The 25522-nt window shown below is 63.6% G+C and overlaps 3 protein-coding genes and 1 long non-coding RNA gene across 4 annotated transcripts; 1 reads left to right on the top strand and 3 right to left on the bottom strand.

Moving 5' to 3' along the window:
• Positions 1-1905: 1905 nt before the first annotated feature.
• Positions 1906-9013, bottom strand: LOC120388444. Its single transcript, XM_039510264.1, has 7 exons — positions 8888-9013; positions 7634-7807; positions 6084-6260; positions 4304-4494; positions 3628-3811; positions 3214-3441; positions 1906-1934 (listed from the first exon to the last, which is right to left on the bottom strand). The coding sequence occupies exons 1-7, from the start codon at positions 8937-8939 to the stop codon at positions 1906-1908; spliced, it is 1035 nt and encodes a 344-aa protein (XP_039366198.1). The 5' UTR covers positions 8940-9013.
• Positions 9014-10708: 1695 nt separating this feature from the next.
• On the bottom strand, positions 10709-15715 carry LOC120388600 (germ cell-specific gene 1-like protein). Its single transcript, XM_039510527.1, has 5 exons — positions 15392-15715; positions 14928-14975; positions 14446-14598; positions 12804-12915; positions 10709-11346 (listed from the first exon to the last, which is right to left on the bottom strand). The coding sequence occupies exons 1-5, from the start codon at positions 15699-15701 to the stop codon at positions 11019-11021; spliced, it is 951 nt and encodes a 316-aa protein (XP_039366461.1). The 5' UTR covers positions 15702-15715; the 3' UTR covers positions 10709-11018.
• A 4770-nt stretch (positions 15716-20485) lies between these two features.
• On the bottom strand, positions 20486-21899 carry LOC120388606. The gene is made up of 2 exons (XR_005590615.1): positions 21783-21899; positions 20486-20845 (listed from the first exon to the last, which is right to left on the bottom strand). It is a non-coding gene; the product is annotated as an uncharacterized LOC120388606 (long non-coding RNA).
• Positions 21900-22895: 996 nt separating this feature from the next.
• RPL28 (ribosomal protein L28) lies at positions 22896-25196 on the top strand. The gene is made up of 5 exons (XM_039510532.1): positions 22896-23047; positions 23158-23242; positions 23810-23933; positions 24361-24479; positions 25072-25196. Exons 2-5 carry the CDS (start codon positions 23162-23164, stop codon positions 25159-25161), a joined length of 414 nt encoding a protein of 137 aa, XP_039366466.1. The 5' UTR covers positions 22896-23047; positions 23158-23161; the 3' UTR covers positions 25162-25196.
• The last annotated feature ends 326 nt before the right edge of the window (positions 25197-25522 follow it).

Below are 25522 nucleotides of genomic sequence, written 5' to 3'. Positions count from 1 at the left end.
TCGTCTTGTCAACATGGGAGCATCAATCCGGATCGACAGAAGTTCGGCTCCACCCCCTCCCCCATCTAACTCACCTGGCCAGTGCAGTTAAGGGGAGCAACTCATTGGTAACAACAACAAGATATTTTGTGTGTGTGTGTGCACGCGCATGCGTGCGTGTGCAATTATATATATATATATATATATATATATATATATATATATATATCATATGCATGTGACACAGTGTTTATTTATAAGATGTGTTAACAAAAAAAGTGGCGCTTTGGCATATCCCCCCGAAAAGCTCCTGTGCAGGACTTCGAGTACGACACCCCTTCCCACACGGACCAGGGCCCCCACAGCCACGTCCTCCCCCACCCTCCACGGACCCAGCTGCCTGGCACCCCCCCCCAGCCTCTTGCCCACCTACCCGCGTCCAGCCGGGCCAGGCAGGCGTCGCCCTTGTCCGGGTCCCGCAGCCAGACGTGGGGCAGAGCCCGGAGCAGGCGCAGGGCGTCCCCGCAGCCCCGCTGACGGCTCAGCTCCTCCAGGTCCAGCCCGCGCTCGCCCCGCAGCGCCTCCTTCAGCTTCCCCACCTTCAGCCCCAGCGGGAACCGGCCCAGCACGTCCCGCACCCAGGCCGAGACCTCGGCCAAGCCTGCCACGAGACGGGGGGGAGAGGGGGGCTGTGAGAGCCTGCGCCAGCTGAGAGCCCCCCCCGCCCCGCCATGGGGCACCCTCTGCGTGTGCACCCGGCCCTGGGGCGAGGGGCCGTTCGGCAGCCCCCGGGCCTGAGTCCTCGGGCATCCCCAGAGCGGGGGCAGGGCCCAGGAGAGCACCCCACATGCTGCCCCCCACAGCTCACAGTCCGCTGCCAGTGTGTCCCCCCAGCCACCCCCTGTATCCTGGCCGCAGGCTCCCTCCATCCATTCACAGCCCCCAACCTACTCCCTCCATCCCCATCCCCACAGAACCCCACCCCACCAACCTTCTCCCTCCATCCCCAGCCCCTCATAGCCCCACCACCCCACCAACCTCCTCCTCTACCCCATACCCCACAGCCCTCACACCCCAACCTGCTCCCTCCATCCCCAGCCCCCCCACCTCACCAACCTCCTCTCTGCATACCCAGCCCCCCCCACATCCCCCTACCCCCCTCCCTCTATCCCCAGCCCCCCCCACACCAACATGAACCCGACAGTCCCCGAAGAGTCCCCCGCAAATGGCAATGGTGCCACACACCTAGGCCCCGCCAACACGGACCCACAGTCTCCGCCTCCCCCGACAACACCAGCCATCTCCCTCCAACATGCCCTGCCCCATAGCCCCCCCGCCCCCCGAAATGAGCGAGGGAAAGAGACCAGCCGCCGAGCCCCACAGAGCCCTTCCCCGGGGGGCAGACGGGAGCTCAGACTCCAGGGCGATGGGGGGGTGGCGTTGGGGGGCCTGGCTTGGGTTGAGGCCTCCCCGCCCAGGCTCACACCCCACACACAGCAGCCTCGCTGAGAAGCCGGCTGAGCTGCTCACCAGGCGTCTCCCCCGGGGCTCCCGTCGGCCCCCCGTCGGCAGGGGCATCGGGCGGGGGGCTGCTGCTGTGCCGGGCCGATGGGGGAGCAGGGTCTGGGGGCTGCGGGCAGGGGCTTCACAGCCTCACCTAAAGGAGGGGAGAAGAAAGAAGAGCAGCTCAGTGGGAGTGAAAAGACAAGTTCACCCGGCCCCCACACGTCCCCCACCCCCCCCCAGCTATCCCCACCGGACACGTCCCCCTCCTCTCCCCCAGCTCCCGCTACCAGGCACATCCCCTCCTCAGCTCCCGCCACTGGGCTCGCCCCCCACCCCCAGCTCCCACCACTAGGCATGGCTATCCCTCGGACTGGGCACAGGCCCAGCTGCTCCTTCCTCCTTTCCTTCCACATTTTTTGGTCAAAAGGCTGAGGAGAAAAGCATCAAGTCTGCAAAACAAACAGAAGAAAAAAAAAAGAAAAAAAAAGACATTTTTGTCCCCACAAAAGGCACTAACAGAGTCCCCTTGATGAAGAACACTGTGGGGAACGGAGGCTTTCATCAAACATCGGAGATAAAAAAAAAAAAACTCGAGTTTGTCCGAAATACCCTGAGGTCACGTCTACACTACGGGCGCCAGAGCAGCGCAGCCAGGGGGGCCGCGTCTGCGGCGCTGTAACCCCGCCGCACCGATTCCAGCACCGGAACGGAGCTTTGCTGGAGGAGCTCCGCTCCCCGAATAACGGGAACCACGTCAACGGACACATTCACCCTCTGCCTAATCGAGTCTACACCGGGGCCAGGGTGGCGAGGCTGCGGGGCTCAGGAGCGTGGTTTGTTCACACCCCTGAACGCCGCAGCTCCGTCGACCGACGTTTTACGGGTGGAGCAGGCCCAAGGGAACTAAACGTCCCCGGTTTTGAAGAAAGCTGAGGAAGAAAGGAGCAAGTCTTGTCAAAAAATGCGGCGGGAAAACATTGCTTTTGTTAATAATCCGAGAGAAAACCATTGCACGTGTCAAAAAACGTCAAGGGGGGGGAGTAATTTTGGTCAAAACAATGTGAGAAAAAAGGAGCGGCTTTTCTCAAAAAAAACAAACCGGAGAGGGGAAAAAGTCACTTTTATCAAACAACGTGAAGTAAAAAAGTCACTTTTGTCAAGAAAACAGATGAGAAAATGTCATTTTTGTCAAAAAAATATGGAGGGGAAAACCTCACTTATGTCAAAAATGAGAGAAAAAATGGCTGTCAAAAAAGAGCGAGAAAAAAATAGTCACTTTTGTCAAAACAGGGGGAAAAGTCACTCGTCAAGAAAACATGAGGCAAAAAGGACTCACTGTGGTCCAGATTTTCCATAGAAAATTTCAAGTTTTCAGTGAGCTGTTTTAATTTAGAAAAAAGTCACTGAGGTGCCTTATGGGAGTTGTAGTTCAGATGCCTTGTGACTGCCATTCACCTCTACAGCCCAGGCTCCCTGGTCGGACTACATCACCCACAATGCACCATAGCTTCTATTCTTGGCGGCGGGAGGTGGTGCATGATGGCAGTAGGACAGTGCATTGTGGGAGATGAACGCTCATGGGGGAGGAAGCCCAAAGGGCCATATAGTCCGTTTGGCCTCAGAGGAAGATGCAGGATGCCCATTGCTGTCAGCAGTGGGATAACCTGCCCTCATCCTACCCAAGACCAGTTCAGCCCTGATGCCTGGACCCCATCCCTCTCTCCTCACCCTTCTGAAGCTGGACAAGACACTTTTCCCCTCTCTCCAGCCCCTGCAGCCTGATCCCACGCAGCCTGGTCAGATAGTCCAGGGTGCTCAGATATCCCTGCTGCTGGCTGAATTCCTCCAAGTTCACCCCGTGCTTCTGCCACATGGCCTTCCTCAGGCTGAAGACCCGCAGGCCATTGGGGAAGGAGCCCAAGGTGCTGCAGAGTAGCGGCAGGGGGTCTGTGACGTCTGGAAAGACAGAGACGCCATGAGAGATGCCGGGCAGCAGGATACAGACAGGCCATTGGCCATGTTTTCCCAGCATGCACTGGGGCAGACACGGCTGGGTGTGGAGAGGCCAGTGTGCCATTGGCCAGGGGCTCTCTCCACATTCAGGAAGGGGGCCGGGCTACAAGAAACCATCTCCCCACTCACTCTTCTTAAAGGTACAGCTCAGGACACGACACTTCTCTCCCTTCTCGGGGTTCCAGAGTTCGATATCCGGCATCTCCTGCAGGAAGGACACGACTCCCTGGTACCCTCCGTCCCGGCTGAATGCCAACAGGTCCACCCCATGCTCCTTCCGCAGCCTCTTCATCAGCGGCTTCACCCTCATACCCTTGGGGTGGCATCTCAGGGTGTTAGAGACGTGGGCCAAGACTTCACCCAAGTCTGCATGGAGGGAGGGAGACGGCGGTGCTGAGCAACAGGAAGGAGAGGCCCTCCAGCCCACAAGACCTCAAACCTATGTCTTTGGAGAGCACCACCCAGAGAGACAATGTGTGGATATTGGCCAGGTTTTCCCAGCAGGCACCGGGGCAGAGATGGCTGAGTGGCAGGGTACGGACAGGCCATTGGCCAGGTTTTCCCAGCATGCACCATGGCAATCACGGCTGGGTGGTAGGGTATGGACAGGCCATTGGCCCCTTTTTCCCAGCATGCCCTAGGACAGCACCTGCCTCCTTAGGGAGGGGCATGGAGGGAGCAGCCTCTGGATCCGATCCAGCCCTCAGCCTCTCTGCTCAGCCTGTTCTAACCGGACCGAGAACCAGCAACTCATAACATGCAGGATCCTGACTACCCAGAATCCTCCAGGGTGGACAGCTCCTACCTTCCCCGGGGGCCTCACCTGGATTTGTCTTGGATGTCGGGGGTACGTCTGTGAGATCCAGGCAGGCAGCAGCCACGGGGCAGCGGGATCGGGGGCTGCGTCAGGCGGGGCGTCCACGTGGGGCCCAGTCCAGAGCTCAGGCGAAGGAAAACCAGCAGGATCCAGAGGTGGTAGAGGAGGGGTAGATCCAGCTGAGAAGAGAAGAGGGGGGAAGGTGGTAAAAAATAAAAAAGAAAAAAACAGAAGGAAGGAAGGAGATCAAAGAGAAGAGAAACAACAACAAGGAAAGAGAAAACTCGAGGGTAAAAAGAGTCATTTTGGCACCAAAACAACAGGGGAAAAAAAATCATTTTTGTAAAAAATGAGAACGAGTCACATTTATCCAAGAGAAAACGCCCAAAGCCAGTTGTTCCTGTCCAAATCTTCCACAGAAAATTTCAAGTTTTCATTAAAAAAAACAAAAAGTTTCCATTCGGAAAAGTTGCCGGGGTGCATTATGCCCCCCCCTCCCCCATTCTACCCTACAGCAGAGACTCCATGATCCATGAGACTGCATCTCCCACAGTACACCGGGGTCCCCGCTCTTGGGGATAGGAGGCTGCGCTGTGGGAGATGCGACGTCGCTGGGGAGTGTGATGCAGACGTGCCCAGACAGGTATATTTACACCTGCGTCTGGCCACCCTCCTGAGACGTCACCAAAGGGGGCATGCGGCTGAAAGCTAAGGGCCGGCCGATCCTTGTGGCCAGCGAGAGGCATTTGTATGGGAAGGAGTTTAAGAGATACCTAAAACGTAGGATATTACGTTCCGAAACTGCTGGAGGTGAAGCACGTTCCTCTCTTCCCCCCCCCCCCCCCTCCCCGAGGCAGGGCGGAACTCAGCTAGCTCAGTTGAGAATGAGAACAAATCAGGTATCTTTCCACCCAGCCCTGCTGCAGTCACAAGCTGGAGCAGGTCCACGCCCGAGCGTTTACAAAGAAAAGAACCTCCAAGAAAAGACTCTGAATAGGGGACCCTCTGGGCTGAGCTGAAGATAATGAAACACCTTGATTACGAAAGCCTGGGACTGTAGTTGCCAGAAAACTGTCCACTTAACTGCATCTCTCAGGGGTGTGAGGGCACCTCCCTAGTGTCTACACTGAAGCACTGTAGAGTTTCAAATGTAGACACACCCCATCCTACAAGAGAAGAAGAAATGGGCACAAGATGGTATGTTATGGAGGAGATATTTTGCTAGCGTGAGTGCCTCCTGAAATCCCAGCTCTCCAGGCCGGACAAGCGTTGTACGGACCGACCTTTGGGTGAGAAATACCTCAGTAGACAGGAAAAAAAAAAAGACATTTTTGTAAAAAAATGAGATTGAGTCACTTTTATCCAAGAGAAAAAGACCCAAAACAGTCGTTTCTGTCCAAATCTTCCATGGCGGTGATGGATGGGTGGTAGAGTATGGACAGGCCATTGGCCACATTTTCCTGGCATGCCCTGAGGCAGAGATGGCTGCGTGGTAGGATTTGGACAGGCCACTGGCGAGGTTTTCCCAGCATGCACAGGGGCAGAGACAACTGAGTGGCAGAACACGGACAGGACATTGGCCAGCTTTTCCCAGCATGCACTGGGACACCATCTGCCTCCCTACAGAGCAGCAGTGGGAGCTCAGCCTCCATGTCTGATCCATCCCAGGCCGAGACCCAGAGACACACAACACCAGGATCCCAGCTACCCACAATTCCCCAGGCAGGCAACAGCAGCGACCCCCACCCCACCCCACCCCAGACGTCACCTGCATTTATCCTTGACATCAACCAAGGCGCACCAGGATCCAGGTGAGCAGCCGCCACCAGGGGGTGAATGAAATCAGGGGCTGCGTCAGCGGGGGCATCCGGCGAGAGGATGTCCCAGGGCTCGGCCGAAGGAAACCCGGAGAGATCCAGAGGTGGCTGTGGGGAGATGGAGCCAGCTGGGAAGTGAAAACAGGGAAGGTTAGAAAAAGAAGGGGGGAAAAAAGAGAAGAAAAACCAGAGACAAAAAAAAGGGAAAAGGAGAAAGAGAGAGGGAAAAAAAGAGACGTCAATATCTGTGTAATGAACTCTATTAAATCATGTGGAACACGTAACTCTTCTCTATTGAATAGTGTTCTAAGAAAACACCAAAGGGAATTTTTCAGCTTTCGGTGCATGTCTTGTCGACGCCGGTTTCAAAACTTGTAACAAAAATAAAAATCGGAAAGTTGGTTTGTGTCGCCTTGGCCTGCAGAGATAACAGGGCGAAAGCCAAAAGGGTGATTCACTAGCCCAGGGGCCGGCAACCTTTCAGAAGCAGTGTGCCGAGTCTTCATTCATCACTCTGATTTAAGGTTTCGCATGGTGCCAGTAATAGATTTTAATGTTTTTAGAAGGTCTCTTTCTATAAGTCTATAATACATAACTAAACTATTGTATGTAAAGTAAATAAGGTTTTTAAAATGTTTAAGAAGCTTCATTTAAAATTAAATTAAAATGCAGAGCCACCCGGACTGGTGGCCAGGTGCCGGGCAGCGAGAGTGCCACTGAAAATCAGTTCGCGTGCTGCCTTTGGCACGCGTGTCATAGGTTGCCTACCCCTGCACTAGCCAGACCAACGCCTCCCTGGTAAAACAGACAAGGGAGCGCGAATCATGCTGGCCACCCAGTAACGCCGAGAGGAAAAGCCAGCACAACCCGTTGTAAGACGCAGGAAAACACACGAACGCAATGAAAACCCAGCGTTCATTAAGACGCATCGTAACAGTGAAAATAAATTAAAAAAGGTACCAAGCAACGTGTTAGCCAACTAAGGGGAAAAAACGCATCCATTCAAAGAATTTTATGCCGGCATGTCTGGAATTATATTTAAAATACGTTGGTGGAGGCGGCCGTTTCAGTGACCTGCGCCTGCCTCGTGTCACAAGACACGGGGGATAAAAACGCTGGGTTTGACCAAAGGGGAATAAAACAATGCAAGACTTACACCGGATCGGACCGGCTTCAATCTAACACCAGCAGCACCAGCTACCTGTGCCCTAAGGCTGAATGATTCATCGTCACGCTACCCTGCTCTATCGGCCTTATTTCCTTTTTACGCTTAATTAAAGTAGTAACATATCCTCCTAACGTGTGCGTATTAAAGCGCAAAACTGGTTCAGCTTAGTAATTGGTGTGGACGGTGCTTTCTGCGGCCAAACGCATCACATGCCCCTTTGCTGCCAGGATAACAGCCTCCTACTGCTACCGGTCACCAGACCTCCTCCTTTAGCTCCAGTGGCAAAGCCCTGTGCTCTTGGTGCCAAACATCCCGAGTTCAATCCCTCCTTACCTTCCCCTGGCATCCCCGGCTGCCCCCAGGAAGAATTGGCGATGACCAGCGCCCCTCCATCCCGCAGCAAGCCGCTCTCCCAGGAGTCCAGGCTCTCGGCTGCCGGGATAGAGGCACAGAGGTCCCAGGACACTGGGCAGTCGTGCCGGAGGAAGAAGGGAAGCGGCACGAAACCTGCATGTGAGAAGCAAGAACCCCTGTGAGCCCAGAGAGGCCACCACCCTAATAAGGCAAAAGCTTGTCCTAGCTGATTGCAGGACGCCTGGGTTTCTCCGATCTCCCCTCGCAGCCGGTGCTGACCCCCAGTGTCCCAGCATGGCACTAAGGGGCCCAGAGCAAGAAGAAGCAGGGTGGGGGGGCTCAGCAGGGAGCGCTTTCCCCTGGCAGGCAGCGCTGGCCCCAAGGCGGCTCTGGGAGAGGAGTGGGGGCAGCTGGGAGCCAGGACTCCTGGGTTCTATCCTGGCTCTGGGAGGGGAGTGGGGTCTAGTGGTTAGAGCAAGGCTGGGTGCCAGGACTCCTGGGTTCTATCCCCGGCTTGGGGAAGGTGTGGAAACAAACCCTGAAGGTTTCAGCAGGATTCTGCCCATCTTCGGGGGGAGGGAATACACAAGGGGCCCCAATCCCCAGCCCCACGGCAGCCCCCCACCCTCCCAGAATACACAGGAAGCCTGATCCCCAGCCCTGCCCCCACCCCAGGATACACAGTCAGACTCCAAAGTCTAAAAAAATATTTTCGGTGAGTAGCAATTAAAAACAGACCAGAGAGAGCAACTAACCCTAAACTATATCCGTGTAACCCCCTGTATCCAGGAGTGACTCCGCATTGACACCGGGGGGCTGAGATCAGAACCCGGCTCTGCCCCCAGCACAGTTGGGGGTGACTCCGGATTGACCCCGAGAGGCTGAGATCAGAACCTGTCCCTGCCCCCAGTGCAGCCGGGGGTGACTCCGGATTGAGCCCGGTGGGCATAGAGATCAGAACCCAGCCCTGGCACCAGTGCAGTCAGGGGTGACTCCGGATGGAGCCCGGGGACTGAGATCAGAACCTCTCCTTGCCTCCAATACAGTCGGGGGTGACTCCGGATTGAGCCCGGGGGGCTGAGTTCAGAACCTCTCCCTGCCCCAGTGCAGCCAGGTGGTTACTCCGGATTAAGCCCGGGGGGCATAGAGATCACAACCCAGCCCTGCCCCCAATGCAGCCGGGAGTGACTCCGGATTGAGCCCGGGGGACTGAGATCAGGGTCCGGCCTTTACCTGGCTCGCTCGATGGCTGCAGGGGCGCAGAGCCCGGCCTCTCGGGGTCCATCCCGGGAGCCTCTGGCCCGGGCCCAGCTCCGAATCCTCCAGCCAGCCGCTCGCTTCCGATTTCGCTTCCTTCCAGCCCAAGTCAGGGGCGGGGAGCCCCGGCCGCTCCCATTGGCCGAGGGGACTTTTGAATGAGGAAGCGGTTTCCGCTTGCCCGGCCCCTCGCTCCTCCTCCCGGAGCTCCCGCCCCAGCGCTCGGACTCCTGGGTTCTCCCCCTGGCTCCGGGAGGGGAGTGGGGGCTAGTGGGTAGAGCAGGGGTGCTGAGAGCCAGGACTCCTGGGTTCTCCCCCTGGCTCCGGGAGGGGAGTGGGGGCTAGTGGGTAGAGCAGGGGGGCTGAGAGCCAGGACTCCTGGGTTCTCTCCCTGGCTCTGGGAGGGGAGTGGGGGCTAGTGGTTACAGCGGATGGGGGCTGGGAGCCAGGACTCCTGGGTTCTCTCACTGGGGGCCACACTGACCCTTTTCCCTAAAATACTGAACTTTAGGAAAAACAAATACATATGCACTGTACCCATCCAAATCATTGTCCTTTATTTATGTAGGGTTGGGGGGGTGTTTTGTTGGGTTGGGGGGGGTTGAGTTGTTTTGCTTTTTGCAGACTCAATGATAAAAAAACTTTGTATCTTTGTTAATATCACTTTTCTCAGCAAGCCCCAGGACAAATGAAGCCGTGGATGGGGGTGGTCGGAGGGGGAGGCAGCAGGGGCCGGGGTGATGGGGGGGTGAGTCCCACCGCTACACAGCCAGGGGCCAGAGACCGTGGCCGGAGCCGGGGCTCAGTGCTTGAGCCCGGAGCTGTGGGTCGGTGCCCAAAGCCCCCCGGCTGGAGCCTGCCACTCAACCACCCCAGAAGTGAAGCCCGAGCCCCCCAGCACCCCGCCACCCCCGAGGTGGGGCGAAAAGTCCCTTTGCTCCTGCAGCGTTTGGCCCCATCTGTCTCCAGAGGTGGTGCAGGACGATGCACCCGGGAGCAGGCTGGCACGGTGCCCACTTCCCCCCTCTGCTCCCGCCGGAAGAACCAGGCTGGCGCTGATTAATTCTTAATTTCTTTAATCACACGGAGTGTTACGACCTCTGAGCTCCCCAGATGGGAGCTGCCGTATCAGAACCAAGCAGCAATTACACATCCCTGCCACACACATCAGGAGATGGGGGGGGGATTGGGACTTGAGGGCACCAGAGCTGGGCTAGCAGGGGCTGCAGGTCAGGAGTGAGGGGCACCGGCAGAGCTGGGGGGGGAGCCCAGGGCTGGGCTAGCAGGGGCTGCAGGTCAGGAGTGAGGGGCACCAGCAGGGCTGGGGGGCGGGGGGAAGCCCAGGGCTGGGCTAGCAGGGGGCTGCGGGTTGGGAGTGAGGGGCACCGGCACAGCTACGCCTGCTCCCACATGGCCACCCGATGTCACGGTGACCCCACAGGAATTCCCACAGGGGGTGACACCAGCAGGACCCAGGGTGACATTTCTCCCCCTTGCTGCTCTGGTAACTCTCACCCCCAGTGATGGCCCCTGGGCGGCCCGGAGGTGCCTCGCTCCCCAACTCCAGACTCTGGCCGTTACATCCCCCTCCCTGTGCAAGCCCCTCGCCTGCGCTGCCCGGTGTCCCCACTAGGGGTCTCTGAGCCTGGGGCTGCCCCAGCCTGCACCGCCCGGCGTCCCCACTAGGGGTCTCTGAGCCTGGGGCTGCCCCAGCCTGCGCCGCCCGGCGCCCCCACTAGGGGTCTCTGAGCCTGGGGCTGCCCCAGCCTGCACCGCCCGGTGTCCCCACTAGGGGTCTCTGACCCTGGGGCTGCCCCAGCCTGCGCCGCCCGGCGGCCCCACTAGGGGTCTCTGACCCTGGGGCTGCCCCAGCCTGCGCCGCCCGGCGCCCCCACTAGGGGTCTCTGACCCTGGGGCTGCCCCAGCCTGCACCGCCCGGTGTCCCCACTAGGGGTCTCTGAGCCTGGGGCTGCCCCGGCCTCCTGCCCAGTTTCCCCATTGGGGAGGGGGTTGTGGGAGGAGGGGAAAGGGACATGGATTGGGGAGGGGGAGGAGGAAGGGGGCATGAATGGAGGAGGGGGATTGTGTGGGTCGATCCCCCCAGTCCCTAGCAGGGCTCGCCATCGTCTGGGTCGCCGGCATCCCCGCAGCGCCCCCCGGCCAGGCCGGCGTAGCCCCCCCCGCGGCCCTTGCGCCCCCCAGCGGTGGGGCGGGAGCGGCCGGGGGAGAAGTCCAGCGAGTCGCTGACGCTGAAGACGTACTTGTCCCACAGGAAGCGCTCGAGGTCGGGCGCCAGGCTGGGGGAGCGCGGCCCCCGCTGGCTCTGCTGCTCGCAGATCCGCCGGCGGTACTGGAACTCCAGCAGCGTCTTGGTGTAGGTGTTGAGGGTCAGCACCGAGGCCGACATGCAGAGCGTGAACGAGAGCCAGGCCATGCTGCGGGCGGCGGGGGGGGGGGGGTGTCAGCCCAAGGGCCAGGGAGTGGTACACCCCAGCCACAGCCCCCCAACTGCCCAGCCCTGCGCTCCCCACCTCATCCCACCCGCCCCCAGCCTCTTCCCTACATCCAGGTACCCGCTGCCCCCTCCACATAGCTTCCATCTGTCCGTCCATCCGCTGACCTACCCACCCACCCACCTAGCTACCCATCCACCCAGCTACCCACCCACGCAGCTACCCATCCACCCACTGACCTACCCACCCATCCATCCGTCCACCCACCGACCTACCCACCCACCCACCCAGCTACCAATCCACCCACTGACCCAGCTACCTACCTACCCACCCACCCATCCATCCGTCCACCCACCGACCTACCCACACACCCACCTAGCTACCCATCCACCCACTGACCCAGCTACCTACCCACCTATCCATCCACCTACCCACCCACCCACCGACCTACCCACCCATCCAGCCGTCCACCCACTGACCTACTTATCCATCCATCCACCCACCTACCTACATACCTACCCACCCATCCATCCACCCACCCACCTACCCACCCACCCACCTAGCTACCCATCCACCCACCTACCCACTCATCCACCCGTCCACCCACTCAGCTATCCATCCACCCACCGACCCAGCTACCTACCCACCCATCCGTCCGTCCACCCACCTTCTTACCACCCATCCACCCGTCCACCCACCAACCTACCTATCCACCCATCCATCCATCCACCCACCTTCCTACCCACTCATCCATCCACCCACCGACCCAGCTACCCATCCACCCACCGACCCAGCTACCTACCCACCCATCCATCCGTCCACCCACTGACCTACCCACCCATCCATCCATCCACCCACCCATCCATCCGTCCACCCAGGACTTACCTACCCACCCATCCACCCGTCCACCCACCACCTACCCACCCACACACCCATCCATCTGTCCACCAACCAACCAACGTACCTACCCACCTATCCATTCACCCACCCACTCACCTACCCACCCACCCATCCATCCATCCACCCACCAACCTACCTATCCACCCACCCACCAACCTACCTACCCACCCACCTATCCATCCACTCATCCACCCACCCAGCTATCTACTCGGCCATCCGCACCCACCCACCATCCACCACTCAGCGATCTTCCCATCCAGCAGCTCTTCCGCCATTCCCGTCCCAGCCAGCCAGCTGGTCACCCTCTCACCCGCCCAGGTATTTCCCACCCAGCCACCCCACATCCCTCTGTCCCTCAGTCCGTCCGTCCCCCAGGCCTGCCCCTCCCCAGCCGTGCTCCCGCCTGTCCAGCATCTCCGGGGCTCTTCCAAAGGGCCAGGATGGACTCCACCGTGTGTCCCTGGAACAGGGGGAGCAGCAGGGCACTTGGGGCCGGATGGGAGCCGGCGCCCCCTAGAGGGATCCCTGGGGTCACTCACCCGAAGGACCAGCCGTAGAACCAGGTCTGGGGTCTCCAGTCCTTGGGCCCCAGGTTGACGGCCACCTGGAAGACGGTCATGTACATCATGTGGGCCACCATACCCAGAAGGCCTGGGGAGAGAGAGCCCCGTGAGCATGGGAGGTGGGCGGGGAATCAGGGAGGGCAGTGGCACTGAAGGGGTTAAGGGGGGTGATGTCGGGGGGCCATGGGAGTTTGGGTGGGTTGGCACCCGGCAGTACACTGATGAATGGGGGCAGGCAGGGGCCGGGGGCAGACGGGGCTGGTACCCGGTAGCACAGTGATCACCACAGCAAAGGAGTTGGGGGCAGGCAGGGGGCAGGCATGGGGCTGGGGGGGCAGGCAGGGGGCTGGGGGCAGGTGGGGGCCAGTACCCGACAGCACGGTGATCACCGCGGCGAAGGCGGAGGGCTGGCGGGCTGGGGGCAGGCAGAGGGCTGGGGGCAGGCAGGGGCTGGGGGCAGGCGGGGGCTGGGGGCAGGCGGGGCCGGTACCCGACAGCACGGTGATCACCGCGGCGAAGGCGTTGGGGGCAGGCAGGAGGCAGGCGTGGGGCTGGGGGCAGGCAGGGGCTGGGGGCAGGGGGCTGGGGGCAGGGGCCGGTACCCGACAGCACGGTGATCACCGCGGTGAAGGCGTTGGGGGCAGGCAGGGGCAGGCAGGGGCTGGGGACAGGCGGGGGCTGGGGGCAGGTGGGGGCCAGTACCCGACAGCACGGTGATCACCGCGGTGAAGGCGTTGGGGGCAGGCAGGGGGCAGGCGGGGGCTGGGGCAGGCGGGGGCTGGGGGCAGGCGGGGGCCAGTACCCGACAGCACGGTGATCACCGCGGCGAAGGCGTTGGGGGCAGGCAGGGGCAGGCAGGGGCTGGGGGCAGGCAGGGGCTGGGGGCCGGGGCAGGCGGGGGCCGGTACCCGACAGCACGGTGATCACCGCGGCGAAGGCGTTGGGGGCAGGCAGGGGCTGGGGGCAGGCAGGGGCTGGGGGCAGGCGGGGGCTGGGGGCAGGCGGGGGCCGGTACCGGACAGCACGGTGATCACCGCGGCGAAGGCGTTGGGGGCAGGCGGGGGCTGGGGACAGGCAGGGGCCGGGGGCAGGCGGGGGCCGGGGGCAGGCGGGGGCTGGGGCGGGGGCAGGCGGGGGCTGGGGGCCGGGGGCAGGCGGGGCCGGTACCGGACAGCACGGTGATCACCGCGGCGAAGGCGTTGGGGGCAGGCGGGGGCTGGGGGCAGGCGGGGGCAGGGGCAGGCAGAGGGCTGGGGGCTGGGGCCGGGGCAGGCGGGGGCTGGGGCCGGGGGCAGGCGGGGCCGGTACCCGACAGCACGGTGATCACCGCGGCGAAGGCGTTGGGGGCAGGCAGGGGCAGGCAGGGGGCTGGGGGCAGGCGGGGGCTGGGGCCGGGGGCAGGCAGGGGCCGGGGGCAGGCGGGGGCCGGGGGCAGGCAGGGGCTGGGGGCAGGCGGGGCTGGGGGCAGGCGGGGGCCGGGGGCAGGCGGGGGCCGGGGGCAGGCGGGGGCTGGTACCGGACAGCACGGTGATCACCGCGGCGAAGGCGTTGGGGGCAGGCAGGGGGCAGGCAGAGGGCTGGGGGCAGGCTGGGGCCGGGGGCAGGCGGGGGCCGGGACCGGACAGCACGGTGATCACCGCGGCGAAGGCGTTGATCTTGAGCCCCGCGATGAAGTCCGCGTAGCAGGTGGCGTCCAGGCCCATGAGCACGAAGCCGACGCTGAGCAGGACGATGTACAGGAACTCCGACGCCACCGACAGCCACAGCACCCCTGGGGGGGCACCCCACGGTCAGCACAGCCCCCCCTTCCCGTCCCCCGGCCCTGCCCCCCGCTGCCCCCCTCCCGGCCCCGCTCTGCCCCAGACGGGAGGGGGCTGCTGGGTGTGTGTGTCGGTGAGGGGGGGGCTGCTGGTGTGTGTGTCGGTGGGGGGGTTGTTGGTTGTGTGTGTCAGTGGGGGGGGGCTGCCAGCTGGAGCCCCCATCCTGGGGGTGCCCGTGGGGGAGCTCCCACGCCGGGCCCACCACATGGCTCTGGCGAGGGCCTTGGCTGGCAGGAGGGGAAAGTCCCATCCCGGCTTTGCCCGTCTGCCGGCCGCTCACCTTTCTCCGACTCGGGGGGCAGCTCTATGAAACTGCGACAGATCTCGTCTGGGGGGGCGGGGAGAGAGAAAAGGACAGAGTGTGAGATCAGCGGGACGGAGGGGGCATGGTCCAACCCCCCCCCCCACCAAATCTTTATGGGGTTTACCTTGGCGGTGGGCTGAGACACGGCCACCTCTGGGGTGGGTTGCAGGGGCTGGGTATATAGGATCCCTCACCCAACACTGAGATGCAGCCACCTCTGGGGTGGGGCGCGGGGGCTGGGTATACAGGGACCCCTGGCCCGGCACTGAGATGCAGCCACCTCTGGGGTGGGGCGCGGGGGCTGGGTATACAGGGACCCCTGGCCCGGCGCTGAGATGCAGCCACCTCTGGGGTGGGGCGCGGGGGCTGGGTATAGGGGACCCCTCGCCCGGCACTGAGATGCAGCCACCTCTGGGGTGGGGCGCGGGGGCTGTCCCTACCTCCGTGGTGCTCCTCGCAGGACAGCCAGAAGCCGGTGTGGAAGTAGCGGAAGGCGTACTTGTCCTCGCCCGTCTCCCAGATGTACTGCACCACGTTGGGGTCCAGGGTGGCGTTCCCGGCCTCCGTCTCGTTGGCCCCGGCGGGCACGCAGTTGCCCTGCCTGATGGCCGACAGGCAGGGCGGCTTGACCACCTTGTGCGTCCCCTCGCACCAGTAGCTGGTGGCGAAGGCCGACACGGCGAAGCAGAGGGCCAGCGAGGTCAAGGCCAGAGCCAGCAGCGAGCGCGTCTTCCGGCTCAGCTTGAGCATCGTCCCCCGGCGCCACAGACCTTCCCAATGCGCCCCCCCGCCCCCGGGTCCTTCTCTCTCCCTCCCGCTCACAGCCAAGGAGTCAAATCTCTCCGGGAAAGAAAGTTTCTTGGATTCCAGATGGCGATTTCGGCTCCCTCCCTCCCCAAACTGGACGGGCGAGGCCGATGCTCCCCGCGCTGCAGCTTAATCCACTCTTAGCGGCTGGCCTGTCTTGAGGCAGGAATCAAATCTTCTCGCTGCTCCCTAATCCGGCGCTGGGTCGCTGTCTTCCCTGCAAAGCTGCGGCGAATTATGTAGCGTCCAGCTCCCCGTTGCCCCCCCCCCTGCTCCCAACCCGCTGCTTTACCGGGCGAAAGATCAGCTGCTCAGTTCGGGGTTGGCGGCACCGTGGGGCCCTGGGAACCCACCCGCCTCCCGGGCGTGGCGCGCCGGCCCATCGAGGGGCACGGAGACCACGTAGTGATTAACGAGGCTGCGCTCCAGCCAGGTGGCTTCCAGCTCATACATTTCGCCCCCCGAGGTCCCCAGTTCGATCCCGGCGGTGGGCTGAGACACGGCCCCCTGTGGGGTTCACGGGGACCCGGCACCAAGATGCAGCCACCTCAGACCGGTGCTGGGCGGCAAACGAGGCAGCGTCTGGGCTACCTGCGAAAAATCTGAGTGTGACGGGCCCGATTTGCCGACGCAGGGCCAGGATCAGCCGTCGAGAACCCCAGATGGGCGCTGAGTTACCTGGGTGGAGCCCGCAGAAGGAAATCGCGAGGGAGTCTGAAATCCGGGGACTGTCGTTGCTGAGATCGGGGAGCCGGACGCGGGACTTCGGCTCTTACGAGGCCTTAAACTGGGGTTGGGCGCACGACGGCCCTTCGTTTGGTCCCCACAGATTTAATCTGTTCAAAAGATCACCCCCCCTCCCGCCCCCGCCAGACTGAGTCTTCAAGCCGGGGAGGGTACCGGGGAGCACGACCCGAAAGAGGTGAAGACGCTTCGAGCCGGGCCTTTCCCGTCAAAGGAATTAAACTCCAGCAGAGTCTGAGATCCGGCTCGCCTCGGCTGTTCGACCCAGGGAGCGGGGCCGGGGGGTCGGATTTTGCCTCGCTCAATAAAACCGCCGCGGCTCTGCCACCAGGCGATGTTGGCGATCGAGCTCGGGGGGGGGGGGGCAAAGGAAAAGCGGAGCCGCGAGGAATTGCTCCGTGGATTGAAACGGTCTCAAACCGGACCCGCCTCCGCGGGGATCCACCCCCCCGGGATGCGGCCTGGAGTCTGGCTGGCTTCATAAAATCCGGGGTCTCCCTGCGTCTGGCTACGGCCCTGGATGTCTGCGGGGCTGGGGGAACCGCTTCCCCCGGGACCGAGCCGCCGGGGGGGACACACCGCGCGGCTGATTGAAAAGCTCTTCATTAGCGCAAAGGCGCCCTGGTGCCGAGGGCTGTGGATTAGCATCTAATCAATGGGGGGCGGGGGGAGATACTCAGCTTGATCCCCTCGGCCCTGCACAGCTGGAGGGGTCAGCGGGGGGGCAGTGTGTGGGTGAGACGTGGTGGGGGTGGAGGGTTAGATAGATAGATAGAGGGGGTGGCTGGGGATGGATAGATAGAGGGGTGGATATAGATAGATGGGGGTGGCTGGGGATGGATAGATGGGGTGGATATAGATAGATAGATGGGGGTAGCTGGGGATAGATAGATGGGGGTGGCTGGGGATGGATAGATGGGGGTGGATATAGATAGATAGATGGGGGGTGGCTGGGGATGGATAGATAGAAGGGGTGGCTGGGGACGGATAGATGGGGGGTGGCTGGGGATGGATAGATGGGGGTGGATATAGATAGATAGATGGGGGTGGCTGGGGATGGATAGATAGATGGGGGGTGGATATAGATAGATAGAGGGGGTGGATATGATAGATAGATGGGGGGTGGATGGGGATGGATGGATAGAGGGGGGGTGTCTCGGCAGAGGGGGTCGGTGAGTGGCTGGAAGGAAGCGACTGCGGATGCTCAGGAGACAGACGGAGCAGGGGATAAGCAGCGTGATGGATACACGCGACAGAAACGATCCCTGAGAGCGGATCCGTGTGTGCAGATGTGTGTGTGTATCTGAGCGCGCACTCCTCACTGCCCCCTGCTGGGGGGGGATCCGCTCACACTCCCCGCTGCCCCCTGCTGGGGGGGGATCCGCTCACACTCCCCGCTGCCCCCTGCTGGGGGGGGATCCGCTCACACTCCCCGCTGCCCCCTGCTGGGGGGGGGGATCCGCTCACACTCCCCACTGCCCCCTGCTGGGGTGGGATCCGCTCACACTCCCGCTGCCCCCTGCTGGGGGGGGGTATCCGCTCACACACCCCGCTGCCCTCTGCTGGGGTGGGATCCGCTCACACTCCCGCTGCCCCCTGCTGGGGGGGGGGGATCCGCTCACACTCCCCGCTGCCCCCTGCTGGGGGGGAATCCGCTCACACTCCCCGCTGCCCCCTGTTGGGGGGGATCCGCTCACACTCCCCACTGCCCCCTGCTGGTGGGGGTATCTGCTCACACTCCCCGCTGCCCCCTGTTGGGGGGGGATCCGCTCACACTCCCGCTGCCCCCTGCTGGGGGGGGGATCCGCTCACACTCCCCACTGCCCCCTGCTGGGGGGGTATCCGCTCACACTCCCCGCTGCCCCCTGCTGGGGGGGGTATCCGCTCACACTCCCCGCTGCCCCCTGCTGGGGGGGGATCCGCTCACACTCCTCACTGCCCCCTGCTGGGGGGGGGAGCCGCTCACACTCCCCGCTGCCCCCTGCTGGGGTGGGGGTATCCGCTCACACTCCCCGCTGCCCCCTGCTGGGGTGGGGGTATCCGCTCACACTCACCGCTGCCCCCTGTTGGGGGGGATCCGCTCACACTCCCCACTGCCCCCTGCTGGCGGCTACGCCTGGGTTGAGGGGGCCAGCCTGGCTCGGGTCCGTATCGGGCCCCACAGCTCCCACTATGCCCGGAAAGGAACCAATCGGCTCCTCTGCATTGGGGCGCAGGATCCAGGCCCTTGCAAAGGGGGGAGCAGAGGTCAGTGGAGGGAGGGGTCCAGACCCAGGCCCCTGCACCAGGGGAGGGGACATGGGGTGCAGGAATGGGGGGGGCAGGGATAGGGGGTATATGGGGACCCAGCTGGATTCCAAAGGGGCAGCTCGGCTGGCTCAGGGGGGGCAGGGAATGGGGCTGGGGCCTGTCCCCTCCAGGGGGCACCAGCTCCCATCCAGGCTGGGAGTGGAGGGCAGAGTTAGCGGGGGACCTGCCCCCCCTCGAGCTGAAATCCCAGGGGATTAGGGCCCAGCTGGCAGCAAAACGCTGCCTGGCATGTTCCTTTCATTAAGATCAACGTGTTACGGAGCCAGAGCATTTCCCCTAAAGCCCGTGAGGCCAGGGCAGATTTAAACCCAGGGAAGTAATTAAAGGAGAGAGACTGAGCAGTGGGACAGGAAGTGGCGGGGGGGGCTGGGAGCCCGGACTCCTGGGTTCTCTCCCTGGGTCTGGGAGGGGAGTGGGGTCTAGTGGTTAGGGAAGGGGGAGCTGGGAGCCAGGACTCCTGGGTTCTCTCCCTGGCTCTGGGAGGGGAGTGGGGTCTAGTGGTTAGGGAGAGGGGAGCTGGGAGCCCGGACTCCTGGGTTCTCCCCCGGGCTCTGGGAGGCTCCCAGGATCAGGCCCCCATTGGAACCATGTGTTGCAGTTACAAATTTGCTCCTTCCCGTTCCCTGCTCAGCCCCCGCCGCCCCGGGGGTTCTGGGCCCGCACTGGGGGGGCAGGATGGAAAAAGCCCATTGAGTGACCCATATTAGCTGCAGCCCCACGTCACCAACAGCTGCCTCAGCCCCTGCTGCTTGATGACACAATTAGCAGCAGCTGCTAATCAACTGAAGGGGACGGGAGGAGGGGCTGGACCCCCCAAGCCAGTGGGGGTCCTGATATAGCTCTGCTGTGGTGCCCCTCACTCCCGACCCGCAGCCCCTGCTAGCCCGGCCCTGGGCTCCCTCAGCGTCTCAAGGCCCCTGCTGAGCTGAGGCCCCCAGAACGGAGCAGGCTCTGGGCTGGAAGTGCAGATTGTTGCTCCCTGGATTATTTTCCTTCCGCCCCCCCCTTGGGGGCCAAGAGCTGAATCTATCCCCCCCCCAAGCTGCTGCATCCAAAGCAAATCTCCAGCGCCCCCCCAACTACCCCCACCCCCAGATGGGGCAGAGCCCAGCCGACCTCTGCCCACCTCCTACCCGCCAGGAATCAGCCGACCCCCACGCCGCTTGGGGGGGCGGGTTGGCCTGACCCAGGGGGACTCAGCACCTCTCTATCCCGGCTCCCCCAGGGGGATCGAGGGACTAACATGGAACTGGGCCAGCGGAGCTCGGTGGTATTGGGAAGGGTTTAAGACTGAGGCACTAAAGTTTGCGGGGAGGGGGGAGGCAGCCCCAATCCCCTCCCAGAGCCAGGATAGAACCCAGGTGTCCTGGTGCCCAGACTCCCCGCCCCCGCTCTAACCACTAGACCCCACTCCCCACCTGCTGTTTCCTTCTCCCTCCCAGCACTGCATCAGGTCCCGCTCTGGGGGTGGAGATGGAGCGAGTTGGGGGGGGCGCGTTGGGGGGCCTGCAGGGACAGATCTAGGGCTGGGTATGGGGCAGAGGAAAATGGCTGTGGGGTGGATGTGTCCCTGGAGGGGGGGCAGAGAGGCGCCTGCAAGGGAGGAGGATGGGGGGCTGGGCAGGGGGAACAGTGGGGAACCTGACACCACAAAACATGAGCCCAGCCTCATCCGTGTTGCCCCAGGCTGTTTATTTTTGTAGGGTTGCTTGGCGGGGGGGATTTCCCATCCCAAATCTGTCCCAACTCCAGCCCCTCCCCTCATAGTTCTTTGCTCTTCAGCCTCCTAAGAGGGTGGGGGTCAGTCCCCCCCCCCATAGCCGGGGGGCTCAGCAGCCAGGGGCGCACAGTGTCTCAGTCCCCCACCGGCAGCAGGAGGGGGTCATGCAGGGCCAGCGCCCCCAGGGTCAGGCCGGCCACCAGCAGCCCCAGGCAGGGGGCGTGGAGCTGGGGGGCGGCACCGCGGCCATGGGGCGGGTCCGGCCGGCAGGGCAGGTGGTCGAGAAGTAGGTGCTCAGGCGCGGCTCCTGAATCTGGGGGGGAGGACAGAGGGGAATCAGAGGTGCGCTAACCACGCCCCCGCCCCCATGCCAGGGATGGAACCCAGGAGTCCTGGCTCCCAGCCCCAAATCTGCTCTAACCACTAGACCCCCCCCCCTTGCTCCTAGAGCCAAGGGTCCAGTTGATGTCCCAGCTCAGATCAGTCATGGCCTGATGCCTACGTATGTGTGATGAGTTTGGGGGGCCTCAGCCTAGTTCTCAAACAGGCCCCTCCCGGGCACTGACAGCCCCCCCCAGCAGAGAAGTCAAAGGCTGGATGATGGAGCCCCCCCACCCTGCTCCAGGTTTGGGGTCCCCTGAGCTGGTGTCCAGTCTGGGGGAGTGGCACAGAGGGAGTGAAGGAGGGGGGGGGTCTCTGGTCTAAGGGGGTCCCAGTCTTGAGGGGAAGGGGACGTGGGGGGGGTGTCACTGATCTCAAAGGGGGGGTCTCTGGGTTCCAGGGTTGGGTCACTGGGTTGGGGGGGTCTTGTTTCAGAAAAGGGGGTTTCCGGTCTGGGGGGGGCTACTCTCAATGGTGCAGATGCTCTGTTCTCGGGGGGGATAGGCCTGTGGGGGATCTGCACTGGGGGTCTGCACCCTGGGAGGGGGGTTGGCTCTGATGTTAGGGGACCCTAGGAGGAGGTGCTACGCTCTCAGGGGGTGTCACAGGGCGGGGGCTCTGCACCCAGGGAGGGGGGTTGGCTCTGCTGTTAGGGGACCTAGGAGGAGGTGCTACGCTCTCAGGGGGTGTCACAGGGCGGGGGCTCTGCACCCAGGGAGGGGGGTTGGCTCTGATGTTAGGGGACCCTAGGAGGAGGTGCTACGCTCTCAGGGGGTGTCACAGGGCGGGGGCTCTGCACCCAGGGAGGGGGGCTCTGCACCGGGGGGGGTCGCTCTCTAGGGCCCGCCCCGTCCCCATCCCCAGCTCACCCCGCGAGCGGTTCCAGACGAGCAGACGCAGCTCACCCAGGGCCTGGCTGAGGTTCTGCACCCGGCCCTGCAGCTGGGCATTCTCGCTCTGCAGCTCCCGGATGGCCTCCTGCAGCTCAAAGGGGCGCCCCCCGCCCCCCAGCAGGGCCAGCAGCACCAGGGCCCCCCACAGCCCCATCCCGCCCGCCCACGGCCCCGTCCCGACTGGGCACCAGAGCCAGCCCCGCGCCCCATCGATCCCCGGCCTGCACGCCAGCCCCGATCAATGCACCCCCCAGGGCTTGTTAATTACCAGCCCCCGCAACTGGCTCGGTGAACGGTGCTCCTCACTCCTGACCCGCAGCCCCCTGCTGGCCCAGCACTGCCCCCCCAGCTCTGCTGGTGCCCTTCACTCCCGATCCGCAGCCACTTGCTAATCCAGCCATGGGTTCCCATCTCTGCCAGTGCCCCCCACTCGCAACCCACATCCCCCTGCTAACAAAGCCCGACCCCTCTCCAGCCCTGCCAGTGCCCCTCACTCCCGACCCACAGCTCCTCACAAGAAAAAATGTCACTTAGTGCTACCGTCATGTACAGCACCGTGCACCAGGGGGCCATGACTGGGCGCTACCGTAATACACCGAATGAACAATGAACAGCGCCTAGCTCCCAGGCCTACCGTAATACACCTAATAGAGATATATACTGGGAGTCAAAAACCTCACCCCACCCCACCCCAACTGGGGGGACGGTGCGGGGCGGGGGGGGCAGGTCCCTGGGCTGCAGGGGACGAGGAAAGATTTACACGCGTCCCCCCTTTGATGTGCGCGGGGAAAGGGGGGTTAGCGCCGGAACGTGCCCGAGCGGAGCCGAACGAGCCCGAGGGGCGGTGCCGGAGATTCCCGAGCGGAGCCGAACGAGCCCGAGGGGCGGTGCCGGAGATTCCCGAGCGGAGCCGAACGAGCCCGAGCGGAGCCGAACGAGCCCGAGGGGCGGTGCCGGAGATTCCCGAGCGATGACGGAGATTCCCGAGAGGAGCCGAACGAGCCCGAGGGGCGGTGCCGGAGATTCCCGAGCGATGACGGAGATTCCCGAGAGGAGCCGAACGAGCCCGAGGGGCGGTGCCGGAGATTCCCGAGCGATGCCGGAGATTCCCGAGAGGAGCCGAACGAGCCCGAGGGGCGGTGCCGGAGATTCCCGAGTGAGGCGCCCGCAGCGGATGTTCCGTCCTTGCGCCAATCGGCGGGTTCCTCCCTTTCCGTTTCCGGCAGCGGCCGCGAGAGCAGGTAGCGCGCGGAGCTCCGGGCCCGGCCCCACGTGGGACCCCCCCCCCGGGACCGGCCCCTCCTCCCGAACCCCGGTGCCCCCGACCCCCGCTAACGCGCTGTCCCCGCAGGGCGATGTCGGCCCATCTGCAGTGGATGATCGTTCGCAATTGCTCCAGCTTCCTCCTCAAGCGGAACAAACAGACCTACAGCACCGTGAGTGCCCCCCCCCGCCCGCGGGGACCCAGGCGTCCGGGCTCCGGATTTCTCCCCTCCCCCGCGGGGACCCAGGCGTCCGGGCTCCGGATTCCCCCCCCTTCCCCCCGCGGGGACCCAGGCGTTTGGGCTCCGGATTCCCTCCCCTCCCCCCGCGGGGACCCAGGCGTCCGGGCTCCGGATTCCCACCCCTCCCCTCTCCCCGCGGGGACCCAGGCGTCCGGGCTCCGGATTCCCTTCCCTCCCCTCCCCCCGCGGGGACCCAGGCGTCCGGGCTCCGGATTCCCACCCCCCGCCCCCCCCCCGGGGCCCCAGGCGGCAGGGGTCCGGATTCCCACCCCACCCCACCCCCCCCCCCGCGGGGACCCAGGCGTCCGGGCTCCGGATTCCCTCCCCTCCCCTCCCCCCGCGGGGACCCAGGCGTCCGGGCTCCGGATTCTCCCCCCGGGCGCTGGACCCAGGACCGGACTCTGCCAAGCTCCGGCCCGGGTGCGCCCTGACCCCGCGCGGGGGTGGGGGGCACCGAGCCGGCCCCCGGCCCCGCTAACCGGGCGCTTCTCCCCGAAGGAGCCGAACAACCTGAAGGCCCGGAACTCCTTCCGCTACAACGGGCTGATCCACCGCAAGACGGTCGGCGTGGAGCCCGCGGCCGACGGGAAGGGGGTCGTGGTGGTGCTGAAGAAACGGGCAGGTGGGGCGATGCCGGCAGCCAGGGGATGTGAAATCCTCATTGCTCCTGGGGAGGGCAGATTTGGGTGGAGACCCCCCCTCCGTTCAGTGCTTGGGCCCCCTAAGGGGGGGAAGGCCCCATGCTCCATTCCCACCCCCCTGAGCCCTCCAGGCCCCCTGCCCTGGGGCTGGTTCAGAGCTGGGCCCCCTAGACGGGAAAGGCCTCGTGCCTGGTCCCCCGTCCTCCCCCGAGCCCACCAGGCCCCCTGCCCTGGGGCCGGTTCAGAGCTGGGCCCCCTAGATGGGAAAGGCCTCGTGCCTGGTCCCCCGTCCTCCCTCGAGCCCACCAGGCCCCCTGCCCTGGGGCCGGTTCAGAGCTGGTGCCCCTGTCCTGTCCTGCTAACTAGTGATCCCTCCCCCTGGCTCTGACCCGTGGCCCCTTCCCCCAGGCCAGCGCAAGCCAGCCACGTCCTACGAGAAGATGACCATTAACAAGAACGCCCGGGCGACGCTCAACAGCCTGCGTCACATCATCCGCAAGAACAACTACCGCAAGGATCTGCGCATGGTGAGTGCTGGGGGGGGGCAGCTGAGCCTCCCCCGTCCTGGGTCTGGTCCCCTGCTTCCCACGAACCCGTGGGGCAGAGGGGCATTGCCCCATTGGCCAAAGCGCCCATCCTGAGGGGCAGAAAGGGACGCAGCTGGTTCTTGGAGGGAGGGTGCATCGGGGCGGGGGGACACCTCCATTTTAAAGATGGGATGATCTGGCTTTAACCCAGGTGGGTGCTGCGCTCAGCTCACCGTGCCTGGTTGGAGGCCTCCCCTCCCTTCACGGGGGGGGGGGGGGGGTTGTGATCACGCTAGAAAGGGGGGATTGATTGGCGATCTCCTCGCCACCCTAATCTGAGCACCCCCCTCCCACCACATGGGTGAAGAGTGACGTGGGGGTGATAGTCACTCCGCTCGCCATGCCTGGTCAGTGCCCTCACCCCGTTTAGCTCTAGAAGTGGGGTGCAGCGGGCGGCGGGATGGGGAAGCCAGGCCCCGTCGCTGCCGTAGCCCTCCCCCTTTGCAGGGGGCACCGCACTCTTGGGGTCGGGCTGTGCCAGGGGCCCCTCCACTGTGCATCAGCCTCACACGCTCCCCCCCCCCGTCTCCAGGCCGCTCTGCGCCGCGCCAGCGCCATCCTGCGGAGCCAGAAGCCGGTGGTGGTGAAGAAGAAGAGAACCCGGGCTACCAAGACTGCGTGAATGGCTAGCACGTCCCAATAAAGGGTTCAAACTAGCCCGCAGCGTGGCACAACCTCTGTGGGGGGAGAACGGGACAGGGGGCGGGTCCCTGGGGATGCACGACATCTGGAGGGGGGGTGCCCCGTGGCGGTGGTCCTGTGTTCTTCAGGCATAGTCTCTCGTAGGTGGGGAAACTGAGGCAGGGAGATGGGACATGGTTCTGCCACTGTGTGATCTTGAAAAGGGAGAGAACCCAGGAGTCCTGGTTTCCAGCCCTCCCCCCCAACCACTGGCCCCCACTCCCCTCCCAGAGCTGGGGACAGAACCCAGGAGTCTGAGGCCCAGCAGCCCAAGTTGCCACCCAGATCTTTTGGTCTCTGGT

This window comes from Mauremys reevesii, linkage group 22 (genome assembly GCF_016161935.1).
Source record: "Mauremys reevesii isolate NIE-2019 linkage group 22, ASM1616193v1, whole genome shotgun sequence".
Classification (NCBI taxonomy): Eukaryota; Metazoa; Chordata; order Testudines; family Geoemydidae; genus Mauremys; species Mauremys reevesii.
This window is presented reverse-complemented; position numbering and strand designations above follow the sequence as displayed.